The sequence below is a fragment of the Phocoena sinus genome, chromosome 3, assembly GCF_008692025.1.
Source record: "Phocoena sinus isolate mPhoSin1 chromosome 3, mPhoSin1.pri, whole genome shotgun sequence".
In the NCBI taxonomy this organism is placed as follows: Eukaryota; Metazoa; Chordata; class Mammalia; order Artiodactyla; family Phocoenidae; genus Phocoena; species Phocoena sinus.
The window spans coordinates 66,186,015-66,206,685 of NC_045765.1; the positions used below are offsets into that span (position 1 = coordinate 66,186,015).

General features: G+C 40.3%; 1 protein-coding gene across 1 annotated transcript in view; it reads right to left on the reverse strand.

Moving 5' to 3' along the window:
- The window catches only part of SLC12A2 (solute carrier family 12 member 2), a 109,928-nt gene extending 104,348 nt beyond the window's left edge, over positions 1 to 5,580 (reverse strand). The window contains exon 1 of the mRNA XM_032628141.1: positions 4,345 to 5,580. Coding sequence (XP_032484032.1) covers positions 4,345 to 5,079 — 735 coding nt within the window. The 5' untranslated portion in view covers positions 5,080 to 5,580. The remainder of the gene's footprint in view (positions 1 to 4,344) is intronic.
- Between the last annotated feature and the right edge of the window lie 15,091 nt (positions 5,581 to 20,671).

A 20,671-nucleotide genomic window follows, 5' to 3' on the forward strand; every position in this document is an offset into this window, starting at 1 on the left:
AGCGGCATTAAGCAATTTCTTCACTTTTTATGACCCCATTTTATCATGAGTAAAATGTATATAAGACTTATTTCTTAGGAATTAAATGAAAAAACCAACAAGTTCAGTGAAACATAAGACACTTGATACAGCTGTTCCCTTGACCTTTCCCTTTTTATTAATAAGAGAGGCTAAAATAGAGAGGCCACATACAAAGATTTGACATACCACCAGCAAAAGGCTCCAAGTCTTGGCCTACGGACAAAACTGCAGTGGTAATGCACTCTTTTCAAACTACTTTAAAATCCAAATCCAGTAGGAGCTATTATGGATTCTCCACCACACACTTTCCCACATTTGATAATCATGCTTTCCATCATACATGTTGAAGTTGTCTATCAAATACTTATTTGTTTACCCCCCACTTTTTACTTTCTTCTTATAGGGGCAGGAATCACTACTTCGGTTTCATTCTTTGAAATACTTAAAAAAAAAAAATCAATTACTGGCATATCTCTGAAGACTTTGTGCCTTCTTTAAAACACTTTTCTCTCAGCTTCCCTGACACTGCTCTCCTGGCTATTTCTCACCAGCCTAACAGCTCCTTCTTAATTTCCTTTGCTAGTGTTGCCACAATCTCTAGTAGACCTTTAGACATTCCCCAGGCCCAATCCCAGACCCTGTTTCTGTTCTCTTATTTACCCACTCTCCCCAAGTAATTTCATGCACAACTTTAGATGATAAATACATAAATATATATACATGTACATATGTATGTAAATATATATGTATATACACATACACACATATATTTCATATACATATAAAATATATTCTGCCCCTTCTCCCTCAAAATGACTCTTGGACTAAGATATCTTGCAGGCTACTCGAAAGCATTTTCTTTCCTCCCCAATCTATATTCCTTCTCCAGCCTTTCCCATCTTAGGCAAAGTACCAACCATCTATTCAGCTGCTCAAGTCCAAAAGCTGGGAATCAGCTTCTCGTTCACTCCCACATCCAATCCACCTACATCCCACTCATTCTGCCCCCAATCCTTACTATCTGTAAGGAGACCACAGTAAAAGCTGCTTCCATTCTCACCCTTCTCCATCCAGCAATCAAAAGGTGTCAAAACAAAACAGATCATGTTGCTACCTCACACAAAACTCAATAACGTCGCACTACCTTTATAATAAAATCTTATACTGGCCTCCTCATAGTTCTTTTGACATACCACTTTCTCACCTCACTATCTTCACAGATTTTGTTCCTTTGGCCTGGAATATTGTTCTGCCCTATCATCAACTTAGCCTTCAGGTTTCAGCTTCAATGTCATACTTTGTATACCCATCACACAGACGACTGTTTAAAAATGGATAAGTTTATACTGTATTTTCTTGCTTTTGCACCTTTAAAATAATAAGGTGCTTTCATTTTGCACTCTAAGTTAAGAGTTGTTTATTACTTTATTTGGTAATACCTAATCACAGTTAAAAAAAAAAAAAAGGCTTCCCAAACCCCAGTTAAAATTAGGTCCTATTATATCCTCACCAGCATTCTAACCCTTCTCTTTCATAGCACTGGGAAAAAAAAAAAAAGTTTGTAACTAGGTTATTTGTGCAACCATTTGGTTAACGTATGCCTGAGTATGACAAGAGTCAGTATCTGTTTTGCTAATCATGGCATCATCCCGCAGTGCCACAGCCAGGTGGCCCACACCTAAGAAACTCTTCTCCCCAATAAATATTTGATAAAATGGAGAACTCATGAGTCCTGGCCCTAGAATGGCTGCATAATATAGCAAGACGCACCATGGTTATTTAACTATTCCCCTTCAGTTGGATTTCTAGGCAAAATACTTTAAAAAGTCACAATGCTGGGCAAAAAAAGGAATTCACGTAGAAGACACTATAGTCTTTTCCCCCAACAAGTTTCTGGGGTGCATTTCTTTTACTTCTTTTGTTCTTCCATAGTTCCTAGCACAAAGTTAGATCCATGGTAGATATTTAAGCATTCAGTGACCCAAGCAGACTACATGACAGTCACTCAAGAGCTAAGATTAAATGTTACAGAATTCTAAGTATTATGATTTCACCTAGAGCTACAAGCATCAGAAAAGGTTTTAAGGAGTAAGAGTCAATCTAAAAAGTGAAGAACAACTTTTGGGGATCGAGCCAACCTATACTATCAGGCCTCCCCTGCCCTCCTTCAGCAGTGGTTTATCTATAGCCAGATTTGTATTCCTTAACATGACACATCTCTTTAATCCATTCACTCAATTCTAAACAAAATTATCTTCAAGAGGAGGTTCTATGCTTATTTAACCTAATAAACCTTTTTTGCTGCCCATAAAGGGCCCAAATGGTAAAAGGTAAAAAACTACAAAGAACTCATTACACTACATGCTGCACAAATGAAATTCTGAACATAACATTTTAGATACTACATTCACTGAAAAATGCAGAAATTAGGAGAATCTAAAACTGAAGTCCTAAAGTTTAACGATGTATTTTCTTAAGGGCCAATATAAGATTCAAATGGTAACTATACTAGCATTATTTTGCAGGCACTGAACGTGGGCCTTTGCATACATTTTTCCCCCTAATCTTCAAAATAACTCTGAAAGGTGAGGAAGCTGAGGCTGAGAAGCTAGGTGACTTCTTCAACTACTATACATCTAAACAATACAGGTGTTCTTTTTTATATACTGTGAACTGACCAAAAACACCAAACAAACAAAAACCTGAAAATCTGGAGAACTGGAAGGGCTTTGTTATTGACAGAATTTAGTTTAAAATAACAAAAACATTCCTAGGAAGCATACAAGATCAAGGTATATAATATCCTTCAATTAAAAAAGCTTTTAAGACTTATGGGTAAATACAGACTGTTTTACTACTAAACTACAGGGCTTTAGTGAAATCTGAAACCATCTATATAATATTTCCAATAATAAAAATGCTCTAAAAGGGAAATTATCAGCTATATAATCTGCTTTATGAGAATTTTGAGTTTTGAAAGGAAAATATAATAGATTTGAAAGAAACTACAGGAATATGGATGAAATAAGTGTTTTAAAAATCATTTTTCTTCTTATATGACAAAATACCATAACAGAATGAAAGAAGTAGTATTACCCAAAGCTAAATGATGTCAGGCTTTTAAACAATCAATAAGCTGTAAGGGTTGGGACCTCGGCAATTATTTCAATGAATGTTATGAATGTTACATTTTCAAATACTGGGACAAGTACAGTCTTGTATGAAATGACTGTATGAAGTCAAATAATCATATCCAAAAGAAATTACATACTTTCTGTATTTAAACTTTCCGACACTTCGATCGTGTCAAACTATATGGTGCTAACTCTTTGCATTCACAAAATTCCATCAATGTAGTCTTATACACTTATAAAGGCAGTCTTCAAGTAATCCCAAATCATAAAAAATTATTAATCAAATCTCAAAAGCATCAATGTCATCTCAAAAGAACAAAAAAGAAAAAGATTTTGTACCCTGAAAAAATAAAAGTTGTATGCGGCCATAAAAGAAGAATTACAGAAATCAATAGAGTTTATAGGGATGGTTTCTGTTCACCAAGTATAACTGCTTAGACAAAACCCCAGAAGGTCTTTCTGGACATCCTCCACAGAAAAAACAATTCTATTTCTCTCTCCCTCTCTCTTAGACTCTGCCCCCCGCCTTTTTGATGTAACCCTCTTCCAAAAGGTTTACATTATAAAAGTGGATTTATGCCATTATCAGGAAGAGCTTGTCCCAAGACTTAAGATTTCTATATCAAGATTGCAGGAATTGAGCTTTAATAATTCATACACCACAAACACACCCTGCTAAGATTCTCCCTTCAAATACTAATGTTTCCACTCTTGGGACCCCTAACGGGTGTACATAAGCCACACAACACAACCTTTAAAAAAAGACACGGATGGTAGGTGCTCTCCACTCCCTCCTGAGAAACGTCCTCACCACCTAAACCTCCTGCACATTCCCTTCTCGGGGCCTAAAAGTACAACTGTCATTCAGAGGGATGGTAATTGTTAAGAGTGGGTGAGAAAAAAAAAAGCATACACAAGATATATAACTGGATGGGGGAGATTGTTAAATGCAGCCTCTGCGGTATCACGTAACTAGCCTAACCCGCTGCCAACTTTTAAGAGATTAAGTTACATTCCTCTGCAATTCCACCCTTGACAGCTGAATCCAGAGATGCCAGCGAGTTGTGCACGTCCATTCACGCCGCCTCAGCAGACAAGAGCCGGCAGCTACATCCCGCGGTCAGCGCGGACCAGCGGCTGGGGTGGGGGGGATGGCGAGAGGGCTGCAGAGAGGGCCGGGAGAGCTCACCTTTTCTAGCTCATCGTGGAGCTCCGCCAGGCTGGGCCGGAGGAGTTTCTCGCCCAGCTGCGCTGCCGTGTGCCGGTAGTGGTCGATCCTGGGCACGGCGTCCATAGTGTTGTGGCCGAAGGTGCGCAGGTAGTAGGTGTTGGTGTGGGTGTCATAGTAGTAGTGCTGGTGGTGCCCACTGCCGCCGCCGCCGCCCGAGTGCAGGCTGCTCCCCTCGCTCAGCACTGTGTCCCCGCCGTTCTGGAAGTTCACGTTGGGCCCGTCGCCTCCGATCCCCGCTGCATCCGACATGCTCTCGTCTGCCGACGAAGAGGCAGCTGGGTCCACGAAGTTCACGCGGAAGCGGCCCTTGGCTTCCTCGCTGCCCTTGGCTAGCCCGCTTTCGCCGCTAGCTTTCCCGTCCACGGTGGTCTCCCTGGCCCTCGCCCCAGCGTTAGCCGCCGCCGCAGCCGCAGCCGCTCGCCCGGCATTCTCGGAAACCAGATCCACCTGGAAGCGGCTCTGGCTCGGGGTGGGCCCCAGAGGTCTGCCCAGCCCGTCACTGGCCGCCGCGGCGCCCTCCCCGCGGACCCCGCCGCCGCCCCGGCTCGCAGTCGCAGCATCCTCCGGCACCAAAGGCACTGCCGTGCGGGGCAGGTCCATCCCGGCGGCGGCCAGCGCGGCGGCTGGAGGCGTCTCCCCGACCCCCGCCAGCCTCGCGGCGCCGGAGGAGGGCGCCGTGGGCCCCGGCTCCATCGTCGCCCGACGCTCGGCGGACCCGGAGAGCCTGGCGGACCTGGCGGGCTGCACGCCCTCCGCGCCCCCGGCCGGCGGTGGTTGCGGCCGCAACGCCAGGTGAGGGAGTCACTCTCCAAGCCGCGCACGCGCCGCCGCTAGCCCAGGCCGGCACGAACGCCTCCGGCAGCGGAGTCTGCGCGCGAGTGCGGCGGGCGCGGGGCCCGCTGTTTAAAGCCTCGGCGGGGCCGCGGCGTTGGTGGCTCCCGCTGCAGCACGCGGGAGGCGGGGCCCGCGACTCGTCCGCCCCTCAGCCCGCCCAGCCGCGGTCCCGCAGTGGCGCGCGGCGGAGGCTCCCTCGGCTCTCGGCCAGTCCTGGCTCCTGCGCTACCCCACTCAGGGATCGCGTCCGGCCCGTCCACGCCGGGCCTCGGGCAGCATGAGCACCGCGATCCGGGAGCGGCCAAGCGCCGCCTCGCCGCCGTAGCCGGGAAGATCTCTGCGCCGCTACCTCCTCTTCCGTCGCCCTCCTCCCACCTCTCCACCTCCTTCCCCCGCCCCGCTCTGCGGCGAAAAGGAGCGGGGCCCCCCGGCCTCCTCCCTCTCTCCCCGCCCCTGGGTCAGCGCGTCAGTGGGCCGACGGCACAAGCCACGGCAGACCAGGCTGCGGACGGTGTCCGGCCCACCCAGCCAGAGAAAGGGCGCGCGGGCCCTGCCTCGGCTCACGCCGACTGCTGATGCTCCGGCGGCGGCTCCGGAGGCAGTCGCCCGCTCGCTTTTTTTTTTTTTTTTTAAGTTCTAAGCTCTCAATATGGGGCTGAGCCGGCGAGATCTCGCGAGATGCTGCCAGGGCTACCGGGCCGCTTCCCCTGCGGCACGTGGTACCCGAGGCGATGCAGGAGCGGCGGGCTGCCCTGAGCTCCTGCGGGTGATGCCGGGGGCTATCCCGTCCGGACCGCAGGTGCTTCCGGAGTTGCGGGCAAGGTGCGCCTCCCGGGGAGGCGCCTCCCCCGGCGAGGCCTGCTCGGAGCACCGGCCCGCCGCGACTCCCCTCACTCACTCCAGGCCTGAGCCTAGACGGAGGCAGGATTTCCTCTGTGCTGCCTTTGAGGCGTTTACCTGCCTGGCAGCGTTAGATTTGCATAACCAGATACTAATTCCAGTCGTGATGCATTGAGTGTATCCACATTTCCTATGACACCTTCATTTTAAAAGCTGTGATGTTTGAAGGTGAGAAGGGAGCCTAGTTGTGATACCGTATTGTTTCAAGACGATTTTTAACCGGAGGCATTTCCAAAAAGCATAGAAATGAATACACTGAGAGCAATAACTAACCGTGGAGCACTAACCGGGAAGTTTCGACGTGGTTTAAGTTGTGAAGAATCCCGCTATTTCAAGTAAAACAGAAAGGTACTTCTTCTGTGCAGGCCTATTTTCTCTTCTTTAAAAAATAAGGGAATATAATTACTTTGTAACTTTCTTAACGGTAGAATCCATTTTAACCTAAATTCTACCCACAGCCCTACATAAACAGATAACCATGAATGGTTTCTTCCATCACTTGTCTTTTAGTCTTGTATTGATGTTTACGTAATTTTAAATTTTATTAATGGGAATAAACACATCCTTTGCTGAATCCTGGAAGCATGATCAAAGAGAGGCAGAGTTTGCGGAACTGTTTGGAAATACCACCAAGAAAGATGCAACCAGGCAATTTTCAAAAAATTGTCCTAAAAAAAAAAAAAAATTGTCCTATCCGTGATTTTATTTGACATTCACAACTTTTCATCTCAGTTTATTATCTCTGTTGTAAAGATGGAGAGAGGAAGGAACCACTCTTGGATCATGGAGCCACAGTTTTTAAAGTCCCTCATGAGCTGTAGTAATATTAGAAAACTAGAAGAAGCCAGAACAATCAGGTGGTCCTTTAGGCAGTACAGTTTCTACTACAAGATTGCTGCCTTAGTAGTTGATGCATGTGGTACCTTTTAGCTCCAGAGCTAATTTGGTGGCTGTGGGTATTCAACATTCATTGATCTAAACAAATAGTAAGCACCTACTATGAGGTGCTCTGTGTTATGGGGATATAGCAATGAGCAAAACAGACAATCCCTTCTCTCGTGGAGCTCATAGTCTAGCGGGAGAGGCGATAAGATAAATAGGTAAAATATGTAGCATGCTAGTAGTGAGTGCTAAGGAAAGGGGAATGGGATATGTGTGTAAGATGGAGGTGGTAAAATTTTTCATAGGATGGCCCCAGTGAGAAGGTGACATTTGAGTGTGGAAATGAGTGATGCAAATACCTGGGAAAAGAGTGTTCCAAGCAGAGGAAAAGCAAAGGCCTGAAGGTGAGAGCATGCCTGAAATGTTGATGGAATTGCATGTAGGCCAGTGTGGCTGAAGCTGCTTAAGGGATGGGGAGAATCAAAGGTCAGAGAGTTTAGGGGTTGGGGACATGACAGTCCAGAATGTATAGCACCTCTTTGGCTTTTACTCTGAGTGGGATGGTATGTTAGCTTGGGCTGCCTTCTCACTGTGTCCTCACATGGTAGAAAGAGAACTGTGATGTCTCTTCTTCTATAGGGCACCATTTCTATCTGATCAGGGCTCCACCCTTATGACTTCATTTAACATTAATCACCTCATTAAAGGCAATATCTTCAATACAGTCACGTGGGTTAGCACTTCAACATAAGGATTTTGGGGAGACACAGTACAGTCCCTAGCAATGGCAAGTTATTGGAGGGTCTGAGTAGAGGAATGACATGATTTGATGATATATAAAGGATCAGTCTAGCTGCCTTGTTGTAAATACACAAGTGGGTAAGCAGTGGTGACAAAGAAAAAAGCAAGGGGATGTGTTAAGAAGTATTGCTGCAATCCGGGAAGTGAAGGTGTGGCTTTGACCACTGTGTGTAGCAGTGGAAATGGGAGGAAAGTGGTCAAGCTCTGAAGTGGAGGCAATAGAATTTGCTGATGGATGTGGAGTATTGTAGAGAATCCAAGAGTTTTGGCCTGAGCAACTGGAAGAATGATATTGCTATTTTCTGAGATGTAGAAGATGGTGAATGGAGCAGGCTTGGGTTGGAGGAATATCATGAGCTCAAACGGATATGTCTGTTGGAGGAAACAAAGAAATGTATAGTAATAACAAATAATAGTCACTCATAAACGTGTGATGGCAAACCGAGAAGTTCTAGGAGAGGAATATGGTACAATGAGAATGCAAAAGAGAGGGACCAAACTTAGTCAGGGAGGAAGTGACTCTTCAGTGAGGTCTGAAGGATGACTAGAATTAAACTATAACTTTCATAGGGGTTTGAGAAAAGGGAAATACGGTGAGCAAAAGGCCTCTTGGAATGAACTTGGTCAGTTTGGTTAAAGAATAGGGATTAAGGGACAAGAGTAATAAAAGATGAGTCTATTCTAAAAGCCCTATAAAACCTATAAAATGGGTTTCCAGGAAGATTTGGGGTGGGGAGCACAAATGATCAGATTTACATTTACTAAAAGTCTCTCTAGTTATTATATTGCGGGCAGAAGATTGGAGAGGAGCAAGAATAAGTATGGAAAGTCGGGATACAATTTCAGTAATCTAGGCATGAGCTGATAGTAATAATAGTAGCTAACATTTATAGGGAATTTATTTCCTGTATACTGTGCTAAACTCTACGTTCATAGTCTTATTTAATTCTTACAGCAACACTATGAAGAACATTATAGTATTATTCCTATTTTTACAGATGAAAAGCTTGGTTAAGGAAAAGAGTTTAAGAAACTTGTCTGAGGTCACTCAGCCAAAACCAAGATTTAAATCCAGGGAGATTTCTCCACTAATCAAGCTATAGGAGTTTGGATTATGGAGGATGCAGGGAAATGAGGAAGGGGAAAAATTTGAACGATATGGTACTTAAGATGTAACTCAGAGGACTTGGAAATGGATTGAAGGAATGAGGGAAAATGAAGGATAACGAGTTTTCAAACTTGTTCACCTGGAGTTAGTTGGCAGTGACATTAGTGAGGAAGGACATTCTAAAGCTAGGTTTGAAGATGAAAAAGCTGGTCTGGGGCATTTTGGGCTTTGAGATATCCAAGTGGAAAATTAAGACAGCATTTGGCTACATGGGTCTTGTGCTCAAAAAAGAAGTTTGTGTGAGAGTTCAGATGTGAGGGTTTTCTGCAAATAGATGATAGTAACTGACACCATGGGCATGAATATGGTCACTCAGTAAGATGGAATAGAGCAACGCCGTGCAATAGAATGTTGGAAGCATTCTGTATCAGTGTGGCCCAATACAGTAGCCATGAGCCACTTGTGGTTTTTGAGCCCTTGAAATGCCTAGGGCAATTGAACTGAATTTTTAAATTCTGTTAACTTAAGTTTATTAAACAGCCCCATGGGCTAGTGGCTTCCATATAAAACAGCATAGGTATAGAGTTCAAAAGAAGGCCTAGGGCCCAGACTTGTGTGATTCCAACATTTGATGACTAGATTAAAGGAGAAGTGGCCTGAGATATGAGAAGAAAACCAGATGAAGGCATTTGCAAAGTAGGATCAGCTGTGTTAAATTGGCCCTGAGGTGGAAGAAGATGAGAGGTGAATATATATTGAATTTAGTAACATATATTAGCCAACATAATGAGAGGGTAATGAGAGAGGGAGCAAGGGCTCCAGGAGATAGAATCAAAGTATGCATGTGAAACTTGTAGAAACACTGTCAGGAGAAGTCTCGTGTAGTTCACTGCTACCAAACATTTATCAGATTTACCGGTTGTCAATTTAGAGACACTCTGAGGAGAACAGACTTCTAAGGGCCACGATGGAGGAGTAACCCAGGCATTTTGCTCATCTTCCCCTTTTGCCAGGAAGTCGGTCTGGCCATGTATGTACCAATGTCCTTACTATGTATCGAATGTACTCAGAATTTTAGGACTAGAAGGGACTTAGGATGTTGTTCCAAGCTTCTCATTTCACAAATGCTAAAATGTCCTAAAAGGAGATAAAAATTATGTTAGACCTGCAACTCTTCACATCTTGCACCATTAGAGAATGTGAGATACAAAACCTTGTGGAGCTTTAAAGTCACAGTTTTTATTTATCTTTTTTTTACACTGAGTTTTAGTTAGATGTGCTTGCTGTGCTCACATTCTACCTGGTTATGGTTTCCCACTTTTACTAGCTAGCAATCAGCATACAGGTTAGGTCAATGGTATTGACCTTGAGAAATTGATTATCATGGGAAAAATAAGTTACCCTAGAGAAGCTTGTATATGCTATAAATGTTACAATTTTGTTTTCTTATCTAAGTCTGATCATATTCTTCTTAAATTAAAAATATAAAGATTTTAAAGTCAGTCATAGAATTAAACATTAATCAAAATCTGACTTGCTTTTTATCTAAATAACACTTAAATTAGTATTTGTAAATTATGTCTTTCAGAAAACATAGCCCAAGATTTTACTGAATCGAAATCTTTTATGTTTTGTTTATCCAAGCAGTAAATTCACGACAAATACGTTTAAAGTAAACACAATCTCTTTTCTCATTCCCTACCTCCACCTACACATGTGTTTGTCATAAAGCTAATCAAGAATAGATATGCAATATTTTTCCAACATTATTAATTACTAGAAATATTCTAAGTGATAAATGTTGTTAACTCCTAGTTAACTATAAGAAACAAAATTTGGGGCTTCCCTGGTGGCGCAGTGGTTGAGAGTCCGCCTGCCGATGCAGGGGACACGGGTTCATGTCCAGGTCTGGGAAGATCCCCCACATGCCGTGGAGCAGCTAGGCCTGTGAGCCATGGCCGCTGAGCCTGCGCATCTGGAGCCTGTGCTCCACAACGGGAGAGGCCACAACAGTGGCCTGCGTACTGCAAAAAAAAAAGAAAAAAGCTAATCAAGGAAATCACTAAAATTTTGTATTGGAAAAGTTATTTGTGTCTGCACTGATTTACTTCTAATTCTGCAGGCTGTGAACATTTGCAATAAAGTTCAAAATTGTTATCAAATATTAATATGTCAAATAAATACTTTTACAAAATAGCTAAGTGATTACAATCATGGTCCCCATAGCTAAATAACCTGGATTTGAATCTCAGCTTCACTGGTTACTTACTAGTCATGTGACGTGGACTAGTGTGACCTCTGTGCCTCAGTTTTCTCATCTGTAAAATAGAGATGATGATGGTAGCTAACTCATAGAGTTATGAGGATTACATTAATTACTATCTATAAGTTGCTTAGGACAGTGCCTGATACATGGTAAGCCCTAATATATATAAACATTAAATAATTATTTGAAGCATTTAATGTTTTACTGAAACTTTAAAAAAATGGCTCTAAGGCTAAACATTTAAATTGTATCTTTTTGGGGGAGTGTGTCCTGTTTAATTTTAAATTTTGCTTTTCATTTTGATTTTGAGAAGCTTTTAAATGATTTTTGAGTAGCATGTAAGCTATCTTTTTCTGTTACAGATTTGGGGTTTTTTAAGCAGTTGTTAGTATAATTATTTTGCTGCCACTTAATTTGTCTTTTTTAAATCTTTTTTTAAATATTTATTTATTTGGTTGCGTGAGGTCTTAGTCGCAGCAGGTGGGCTCCTTAGTTGTGGCTCACAGGCTCCTCAGTTGCAGCACGTGGGCTCCTTAGTTGCGGCACATGGGCTCCTTAGTTGCGGCTTGCCAGCTCCTTAGTTGCGGCACATGGATTCCTTAGTTGCAGCACATGGACTCCTTAGTTGCACTGCCACTTAATTTGGAAGATAGAACAGCAGCCCAGACTGAGGATTTCTTTTTTATTCACCTTAAATCCATTTTTCCTCCTACTGTGCCCTTTAAAACTAATGGTTTGTTACTAAAACCATTATGCACTTAATGTATGTTACATACTAAAGTATGCTATAGGAATGTTTTGTCTCTATTTCACTATACTTTCCCAAAAATAAAGATTAAAAATACACACATCAACACTTTAACAAAACACACAGGCCTTAAGAATTAAATTGCACCTACTTTATGGAGTCAAATATTGTAATGTACCCCATAACTGAATTACATACCTTCATTTTCTTCACTTTTTTTTTTTTTTTTTTTTGTCTTTTTTGGCTGCACCATACAGCTCGTGGGATCTTAGTTCCCTGACCAGGGATTGAACCCGTGCCCTTGGCAGTGAAAGCGCAGAGTCCTAACCACTGGACCACCAGTGAATTCCCTGCATTTTCTGCACTCTTAATGAAAAATCTCTAACTTTTTATCCTCTATTATATTCCTTAATGATTACTCCAGTTTTTCGCTTTCAAAAAGCCACAAGTATAATTGAGATATGTTTTTGTAATTGTGTAAGATTCCTGAAATTCAAAGTCATAAATATGGAAGGGATCTTAAAGGATTATATAGTAAACCCCTATATTGAGGAATAGAGTACTTGTTCTGCCTTGGACATTTAAAAAAACAAACTTTTTTTTCCTTTAGTAACACATACTCATGGTTACAAGTCCTTACAGCCATAGTATTAGACATGTAATAAATGCTCAAATACTTATTTAAGAACAGTATATTCTTCCTAATGGCTAAACTAAATTATTCTTCTAACAATTCAGACTTTTTGCTTCATGTCCTTCAGAGGTTATGGAAACCCATAAAATGTAAGGTTATTTTTGGTTTTATTTTCTAAATGATTTCCTCTTGCACGTCATTATAGAGCCCAATTTCTAGGTACGTAATTATTTTTATTACTTTTCTCTGGGATCTTTCCAAGTAATTTAATCTTCTTTATATGTGGGCCAAAACTATTAAATTCAATATTCCACTTAAAAAAACAACAGGGACTTCCCTGGTGGTCCAGTGAGTAAGACTCCGTGCTTCCAACACAGGGGGCCTGGGTTTGATCCTCTGTTGGGGAGCTAGATCCCACATGGATGCCGCAACTAAGAGTTCGCATGCCGCAACTACGAAGTCTGCGTGCTGCAACTAAGAAGTCCGCCTGCTGCAAATAAAAGATCCCTCATGCCTCAACTAAAACATGTCACAAGGAAAATCCCACATGCTGCAGCTGAGACCCAGCACAGCCAAAATTCAAAAAACAAAACAAAACAGAAAAAACAACAGATCATAAAGTTAAGGACAGACTTTTACAATTCAAGTAATTATTTTTTCTTTAAACTGGGCTACCACATCTGACTTCGAAGATGACCCTGAGTAACAACTCTTCCGATAAGTCAAAAAATGTTTTTTGTTTTTTAAGAGTTTTGAACTGAAAGTCCACCACTATTTCAACCAATTTCTAAAGACATAAAGTTCCAGAATATAAATTTAAAAATCCACATTTATGAGGTCAATTAATTAGATTTTTATAATATTTTTCTAACTATAAAGGTAACACATGTTTAATAAAGAAGTCATAGGAAAAATCAAAGGGAAATAGTACTTATAATGCCATCACCCTACAATAGCATTTACCTTTTGCTTTTTGATATTACAAAAAGATTTATTATATATTTTGTTTTGTAATTTTTAAAACTTACCAGTAACATGAACATCTTTCTGTATATATAATTATCTTGCAAATGCATGAGTCCTAATAGCTTCATAATATTGCATTATTTGGATTTTCCATAATTTACTGAATCTATCACCTATTTTTTTTTTTTTTTTTTTTTGCGGTACGCGGGCCTCTCACCGCTGTGGCCTCACTCGCTGCAGAGCACAGGCTCCGGACGCGCAGGCTCAGCGGCCATAGCTCACGAGCCCAACTGCTCCGCGGCACGTGGGATCCTCCCGGACCGGGGCACGAACCCGTGTCCCCTGCCTCGGCAGGCGGACTCTCAACCACTGCGCCACCAGGGAAGCCCCTATCACCTATTTTTTAATGTTTAGTTTATTTCCTTCCTTTATAAATATAACAAGCAATGTTGCATTGAATGTCTTTGTGCATATAAATTTTTTTATAATTGATTATTTTCTTAGGCTAAGTTCCTAGACGTGAAATTTCAGGGTATGTGTATTTTTAAAACTTTTGGCATACATTGCAAAATTGATTTTCAGAAAGGTTATATCGGTTTATTCTTCTATTAGCTTTGTATTTGAGTGCCTGTCTCCCACCATCCTTAGAAATTCTGAGAAAGATCCTTCTTAATCTTTGTCAGTCTCATTAGCAAGTTTTAATTTTCAGATCATCACTTGCTAGTGAGGGTGAACTTTTAAAAGTTTATTCATCATTTACATATCATTATTTCTGAATTGCCTGTTGATATCTATAATAGACATATTCTGTATCCTAGAAGTCTGGCTTCCATTCTGCCTTGTTTTGGTAATAGCGTGCAAATGTTTTTTTGGTGGGGTGTGGGTATGGCCTCTCTGTGCAGTTTTGGAAGGACAGAACATTGGAGGACCTTGACTGCCCCAGCCTAACTGTGGGCACATGACCAAATGTGCCAGTCTGGTTCTCCTAAGACTTTTGAATTTTGCAGGGTGTGGTGCAAAGTCAGAAAGTAAGTCTGGTTGCTGGGTCTGTTAGCTGCTCGTACTTCACTGCCTCCCTAACTAGAGAGCTGCCTTGCCTATGGGCAGCCGAAGGGTGGACTGGAGAAAGGGACAAAACAAAGGCCTTTGCCTCTCCTTGGGACTACTCTGACGAGCTCCCTGTGGGGTTGGCTAAGGCTCCAGCTGCATCTGCAGCATTAGTTGGCTTCTTCCTCTGCCCAGTCTCGCCTCCTCATTTCCTTACAGGAGTATCTTCGGAAAGCAGTCACCAGCGAAACTTCATCTTCCACCTCAAACTGTTTCCATGGAACTGTCCTTTTATTTCAGTGATAGCACTCAGAAAAGTCTGTATAGTAGTCCCTCTGGAACTACTTCTCTTGTCCTTTTTGCATCCAGTTCTCTTTGCTTTTAGCTTTCCTATATTCTCCCAGTAATTCACTCTTAAGTTAACCAGAGTTGGCTCCCATGGCTTGCTTTTTGATATTACAAAAAGATTTATTATATATTTTGTTTTGTAATTTTTGAAACTTACCAGTAACATGAGCATCTTTCTGTATATATAGTTATCAATGTTCCTTGCCATTTTTCCAATGTCTTTTACTTACCAATTTTAGGAGTTTTTAGGTATCACAGACATAAACCTTAAACTCAATTGCTTCTCTTCAGTTTATCAGTTGCATTGTAGTTTTGTTCATCCTAGTGTTGACATGCAGTTATTTTTAAAACAGATTGCGATCAAATATCTCAATCTTTTCCTCTGTGATTTTTACCTTTTATATAATGCTTAGAGAGAACCTTGCCATTACAAGACCATGTGCATAAAATTAGTATGTATATATGTTTCAGTTAAACATTTAATGTTTAATCTCCTAATTCTTATAACATTTACTTTTGCTTTGGTATAAGGCAATGATTTAATAATTTTCTTCAAATAATTTGTATTTTGGCTTTTATATTAAAGTCCACTTTAAACAGTATCCTCAAATTTCAGTGCAGAAATAAGATAAACATTTATCTTTTACTCAGACTATAGTGCAGAACTGTGTCTCAAACTGGCCAGGTAGCTCTGCCATTCTCATCAGGAGCTCTCATCTCTGGGTCAGAGGCAGTTACTTTCTATCTTGCTTTTTTCTAGTCAGTGGGAACTAGAGAGTAGAAAACAAGCAACTTCCTTAATAACACACACGTGCGTGCACACACACACACACATACTAACACACACACATACTCGCATTCTTGCATCTTACTGGCCAAAATTTAGGCACTTGGCTATGCATAGCAGGTTAGGAAATGTCATCTTTTACTGGGCAGTCATGTGGCCAGCCAAAACCCATGGAATTGGAATTCCCTTTGATGATGAGTCCCGCCAGTGGGTAGAAATCTGCATTTTGAAGGGTTATAAAACATTCTATTAAAATGGCAATTATGTTGAACATGGAACTGAAAATGTACCTAGAAATATTAAGTGAAAATTATACATAGCTAACATTTTGTGGGGGCTTCCCCATACAAAATGGTGTGTGTGTGTGTGATGGTGTACCATAGCAATTCAAAGCTTCTCTTCCTCTTCCTTCACCATCACCACCAATATGTATTTGGATGTGGACCTTAAGTTGAGAAGCGATTTTCTTTTAATTAGATGATTTTAAGCCTCTTGACATATCTCACGTACTTCTTTTGTTCAGCTCTCAGATTCCTTTTTTGCAGGGTGGGTAAATATAAGCAATGATGATAGGAAGAATACATTAGTATGAATATTTAAGAGGATTTGCAATTTATGTAGTAAATTCATCAAGAAATACTATGTTCTTGAAAAGGAATGGCCTATATCTGATTTAGGAAGAACTATTAAAGATCTAATAATGAAGAATAATCTGAAGTTCTATCTTCTCATCTATTCTAAATATACTCAGTAATGGGACTGATTTTTATTGTGATGGTTTGGGCACAGTTTTATATTCAGTTTCTCTGTACTTTATTTTGGGGTTATAAATGCCCAAACCTTAGAATTCATCCTGCAAGCCCAAAAGATGACTCCTTGGAAACTAACATAAAATATTCTTTGGTATCATAGACAGAATATTGGTTTTGTGTATTAGGTGCTTTGTTTTATTTTTATAGTTTTTAATCATGGTATATAACAGATACAGGGAAGTGTTTAAACATATATGTACATTTTGATGAAAATTACAAAGCAAATATCTGTATAAATCATGATTTGGTAACCAAACATAACATTGCCAGGTCTCCAAAAGCCCCCAAGTATGCCTTTTCGTCCTTACAGCCCTTTTGTCCCACTCCCAGATAGTTTGTGATAGTCATTTCCTTGGTTTTCCTATCTGTATATACACCCCTAGACATAATATAAATGGATTCATACTGCATGTTTCTTTGTGTCTTGCTTCTTTTCAGCATATGTGTGTACAGTTGATCCACGCTGATGTGTCATAGTGCATTTATTTTCACAACATTATAGCTTTGCCTTGTATGGCTGTATCACAATTTATGTAGCCATTCTACTGTTAATGAATATTTTGGTGGTTTCCACGTTAGCTTTTGTTTTTGCTATTGGGAACATTTTTGTCGTGAACATTTTAGTACACGTGATGGTGAATATATGTGTGTTTCTGTAGGGTCTATATTTGGGAGGATATTGCTGGTTCGTAGGGTATGTTCTTCACCTTCTATAGAAGGTGACAAACCATAGATGGCAAACTTTTCCAAGTGGTTGTACCAAGAATGGTATTATTTTTAAGATTCTTTACCATATCTTCAAATATTTGCTAAAAGTTTCTTGAGAGAGGAAAACAAACTGGTTATACTATGGTATTGTATTTTATTATAAAATAAATTTTGTTTTTATTTTAAAATTTTATTTTATAGAAACAACAGTACATTTTATTCACCACACATTTTCATCTCTTTTGCCTATCTGCTAAGAAAGATGGATGATTGTAGAATGAACAAACCATAAGCACCCAGAAGGAAATAATAATTAAAATAATCAGGAAAATGATATTATGTTAAAGCTATTTTGGATGATTTTTTTAAAATTAATTTTTATTGGAGTATAGTTGCTTTATGTTAGTTTCTATAAAATAAATTTTAAAACACCATCTAGAAAGGATGGAAACCCATTCTTTCCCAGTCATGATTTAAAAAGGTATCTCAATATGGATGATATATTAATATATCTTATATAAAATATTTATTATATTATAAATTATTCAGTATTAATATATAAAATATAGTATATATAATTTATCAATGATATATTCATATAATATAATATAATGTGTAAATATATATCAAATATACTATGTAATACAGCATAAATATATAATATAGATAAATATATATGGTAAAATAAAATTTTAAATCAAGCAAAAGTCATAAGATGCAAAGTAAAGTCTCTACTAATTCTTCTCCCTAAAGTTCTGCCTTAACTGACTGCCTAATTAACAGTTTCTTTTGTATGCTTCCTGGAAAATTGTTTATATATATTTCTCCATGTACATAAACAGATGAGAATATATATGGTATTGTTACTGAGTCCCAGCTCGCTCTGCTCGCTGCATGACAGGCCAAAAAATCAGGAGATGAGGTGTTGAGGCAAGGAATACGACTTTATTCGGAAAGCCGGGAGTCCGAGAAGATGGCAGACTAATGTCCTAGAGTACCATCTTACTGGGGTCTCGATGCTAGTTTTATTTTTATAGAACAGAGAGGGGGAGGAGGTGTGAAAGTAAAGTAAAAAGGCCATAAGTCTTACAAAACATCTGCTGGTTTGGCCAGCCTCAGGTAGAGGATGTGTTAATTTCTTCTTTCTTGCAGCCATTCACAGGTGGGCAGGGTCAGAATGTTTCCCTGTGAGATCAGCAAAGGCACTTGTAGTTTAATATTTAGGCAGAGAGACAGGCTTCCCCCAGGGAGGCCATTATGTATGCCAATAGCTATAGACAACATACAAAAAGCAACTGAGAGCAGAGGTTAAAGTAAAAGAAACAGATCCAACATGGAGTCAGATTTTGTTCTTTCCTGTTACAGTATTTTTTGTTTATATTCACTTTATGTAACAGCATGTATGATTCCATTCTTTTAACAGCATGTATAACTCTTAATTTGCAATACTAAATAATGTTGAATTGTTTGGGTATATAATAATTTATTCAACCAAGCACACTAACTGATGGATATTTAGGTCATGTCCAGGTTTTTGTTATTAATGATGATGGATCAGTAAATACATTGGAACATATGCCTGGTAACTGTTGAGAGTTTATTCACTGGATGAAATCCTAGCTGTAGACTTACAGTTCACAGTGTACAAGCATTTTAAATTCTGATAGATATTGCAAAATTGCCCTCCAAAAAGTTGTATCAATTTACATTTCCATCACCTGCTTTTGCCAACGTTGTGCATTAGCAGAATACTTTATGCTTGCTTTTCTGATCATTGAAAAATATTGGTGTGCATTTACTTAATTATGAGTGAAGTTAAGGATGATTCTATTTGTTGTTCTTTTTCTTTCAACTGCCTGTTAATATCCTTTGCCTGTTTTTGTATTGGGTAGTTGCATTTTTTTCTCTTAGTGTCGCTGAATGCAAGTTTTTGTGCCCGATGCACAGTGAGGCCAAACAAATAGAAACGTTGGAGTATGGAGCAGAGAAAGGTTTATTACAGGGCCGAGCAAGGAGAACGTGTGGCTTGTGCTCAAAACCCCAAACTCCCAGATGGTTTTCTGGGAGAAGTTTTTATAGGCAAAATTAGGGGTGAGGGCTACAGGGTGTGACTTTCTTCTGATTGGTTGGTGGTGAGGTAACAGGACAATGTTCTAGGACTTCGGTGCTCAGCCTGGAGTTACCATCCTCCACCCGGGTGGGGGCCTTATTTCCTACCAAAGAACTCAAAGATATATTGTTATGTGTATTCCTTGAAAAGGAGCTGGAACTCTGTTTTACTGCTGCACTATTGTTTGTTGATTGCTCCTCCTTTGTTTCTGCATTCCCTCACTTTTCTGATTAGCAAGTATTTGAATCTGCCCTTTGGTACCTTTGGAAGGTCTAGGAGGCTGAAGCCTTTTTCCTACGAACAAGAAACAGGGGACAAGGAAAGGCTTTTGCGTCCAGAAGGGCCCTGCGAGTTCATGCTCAATTTCATTAGTGATTTGTAAAACTCATTATAAATTAAAGAAATAAACTTTTGGCCTATTATGTGTTAACAAATATTTTCCTATTTTGTAGTTAATTTTTGTAACTTTTTTGGACTAAGTTTTAATCTTTTTTATGGTTTGGGGGTTGTACATAACTTGAAAATTGCTTAGAAGCCTATTTCACATGTTGTCATTTGTTTTGTAAATTTATAAAGATGGCTAAATTTCAGTTCCAGACCACCCCAATAAAGTGAATAGCACAATAAAGCAAGTCACACAATTTTTTCGATTTCTCAGAGCATATAAAAGTTATATTTAGGGCTTCCCTGGTGGCGCAGTGGTTGAGAGTCCACCTGCCGATGCAGGGGACACGGGTTCGTGCCCCAGTCTGGGAAGATCCCACATGGCGCTGAGCGGCTAGGCCCGTGAGCCATGGCCGCTGAGCCTGTGCATCCGGAGCCTGTGCTCCGCAACGGGAGAGGCCACAACGGTGAGAGGCCCGCGTGCCGAAAACAAACAAACAAACAAAAAGTTATATTTACACTATGCTGTAACCTATTAAGTGTGCACTAGCATTATGTCTAAAAAATGTACATGCCTTAATTAAAAGATTTTATTGCTAAAAAATGCTAACCATCATGTGAACCTTCAGTGAGTTGTAATCTTTTTGCTGGTGGAGGGTCTTTTCTCAATGTTGGTAGCTGCTGACTGATCAGGATGGTGATTGCTGAAAGCTGGGGTGCTGTGACAATTCCTTAAAAATAACAATGTAGTTTGCCACATTGATGGAATCTTCCTTTTATGAATGAGTTCTCTGTAGCATGCAATGCTCTTTGACAGGATTTTATGCACAGTAAAACTTCTTTCAAAATTGGAGTCAATTCTCTCAAACCCTGCCACTGTTTTATCTACTAAGTTTATGTAATATTCTAAATTCTGTGTTGTCATTTCAACAGTCTTCACAGTATCCTTA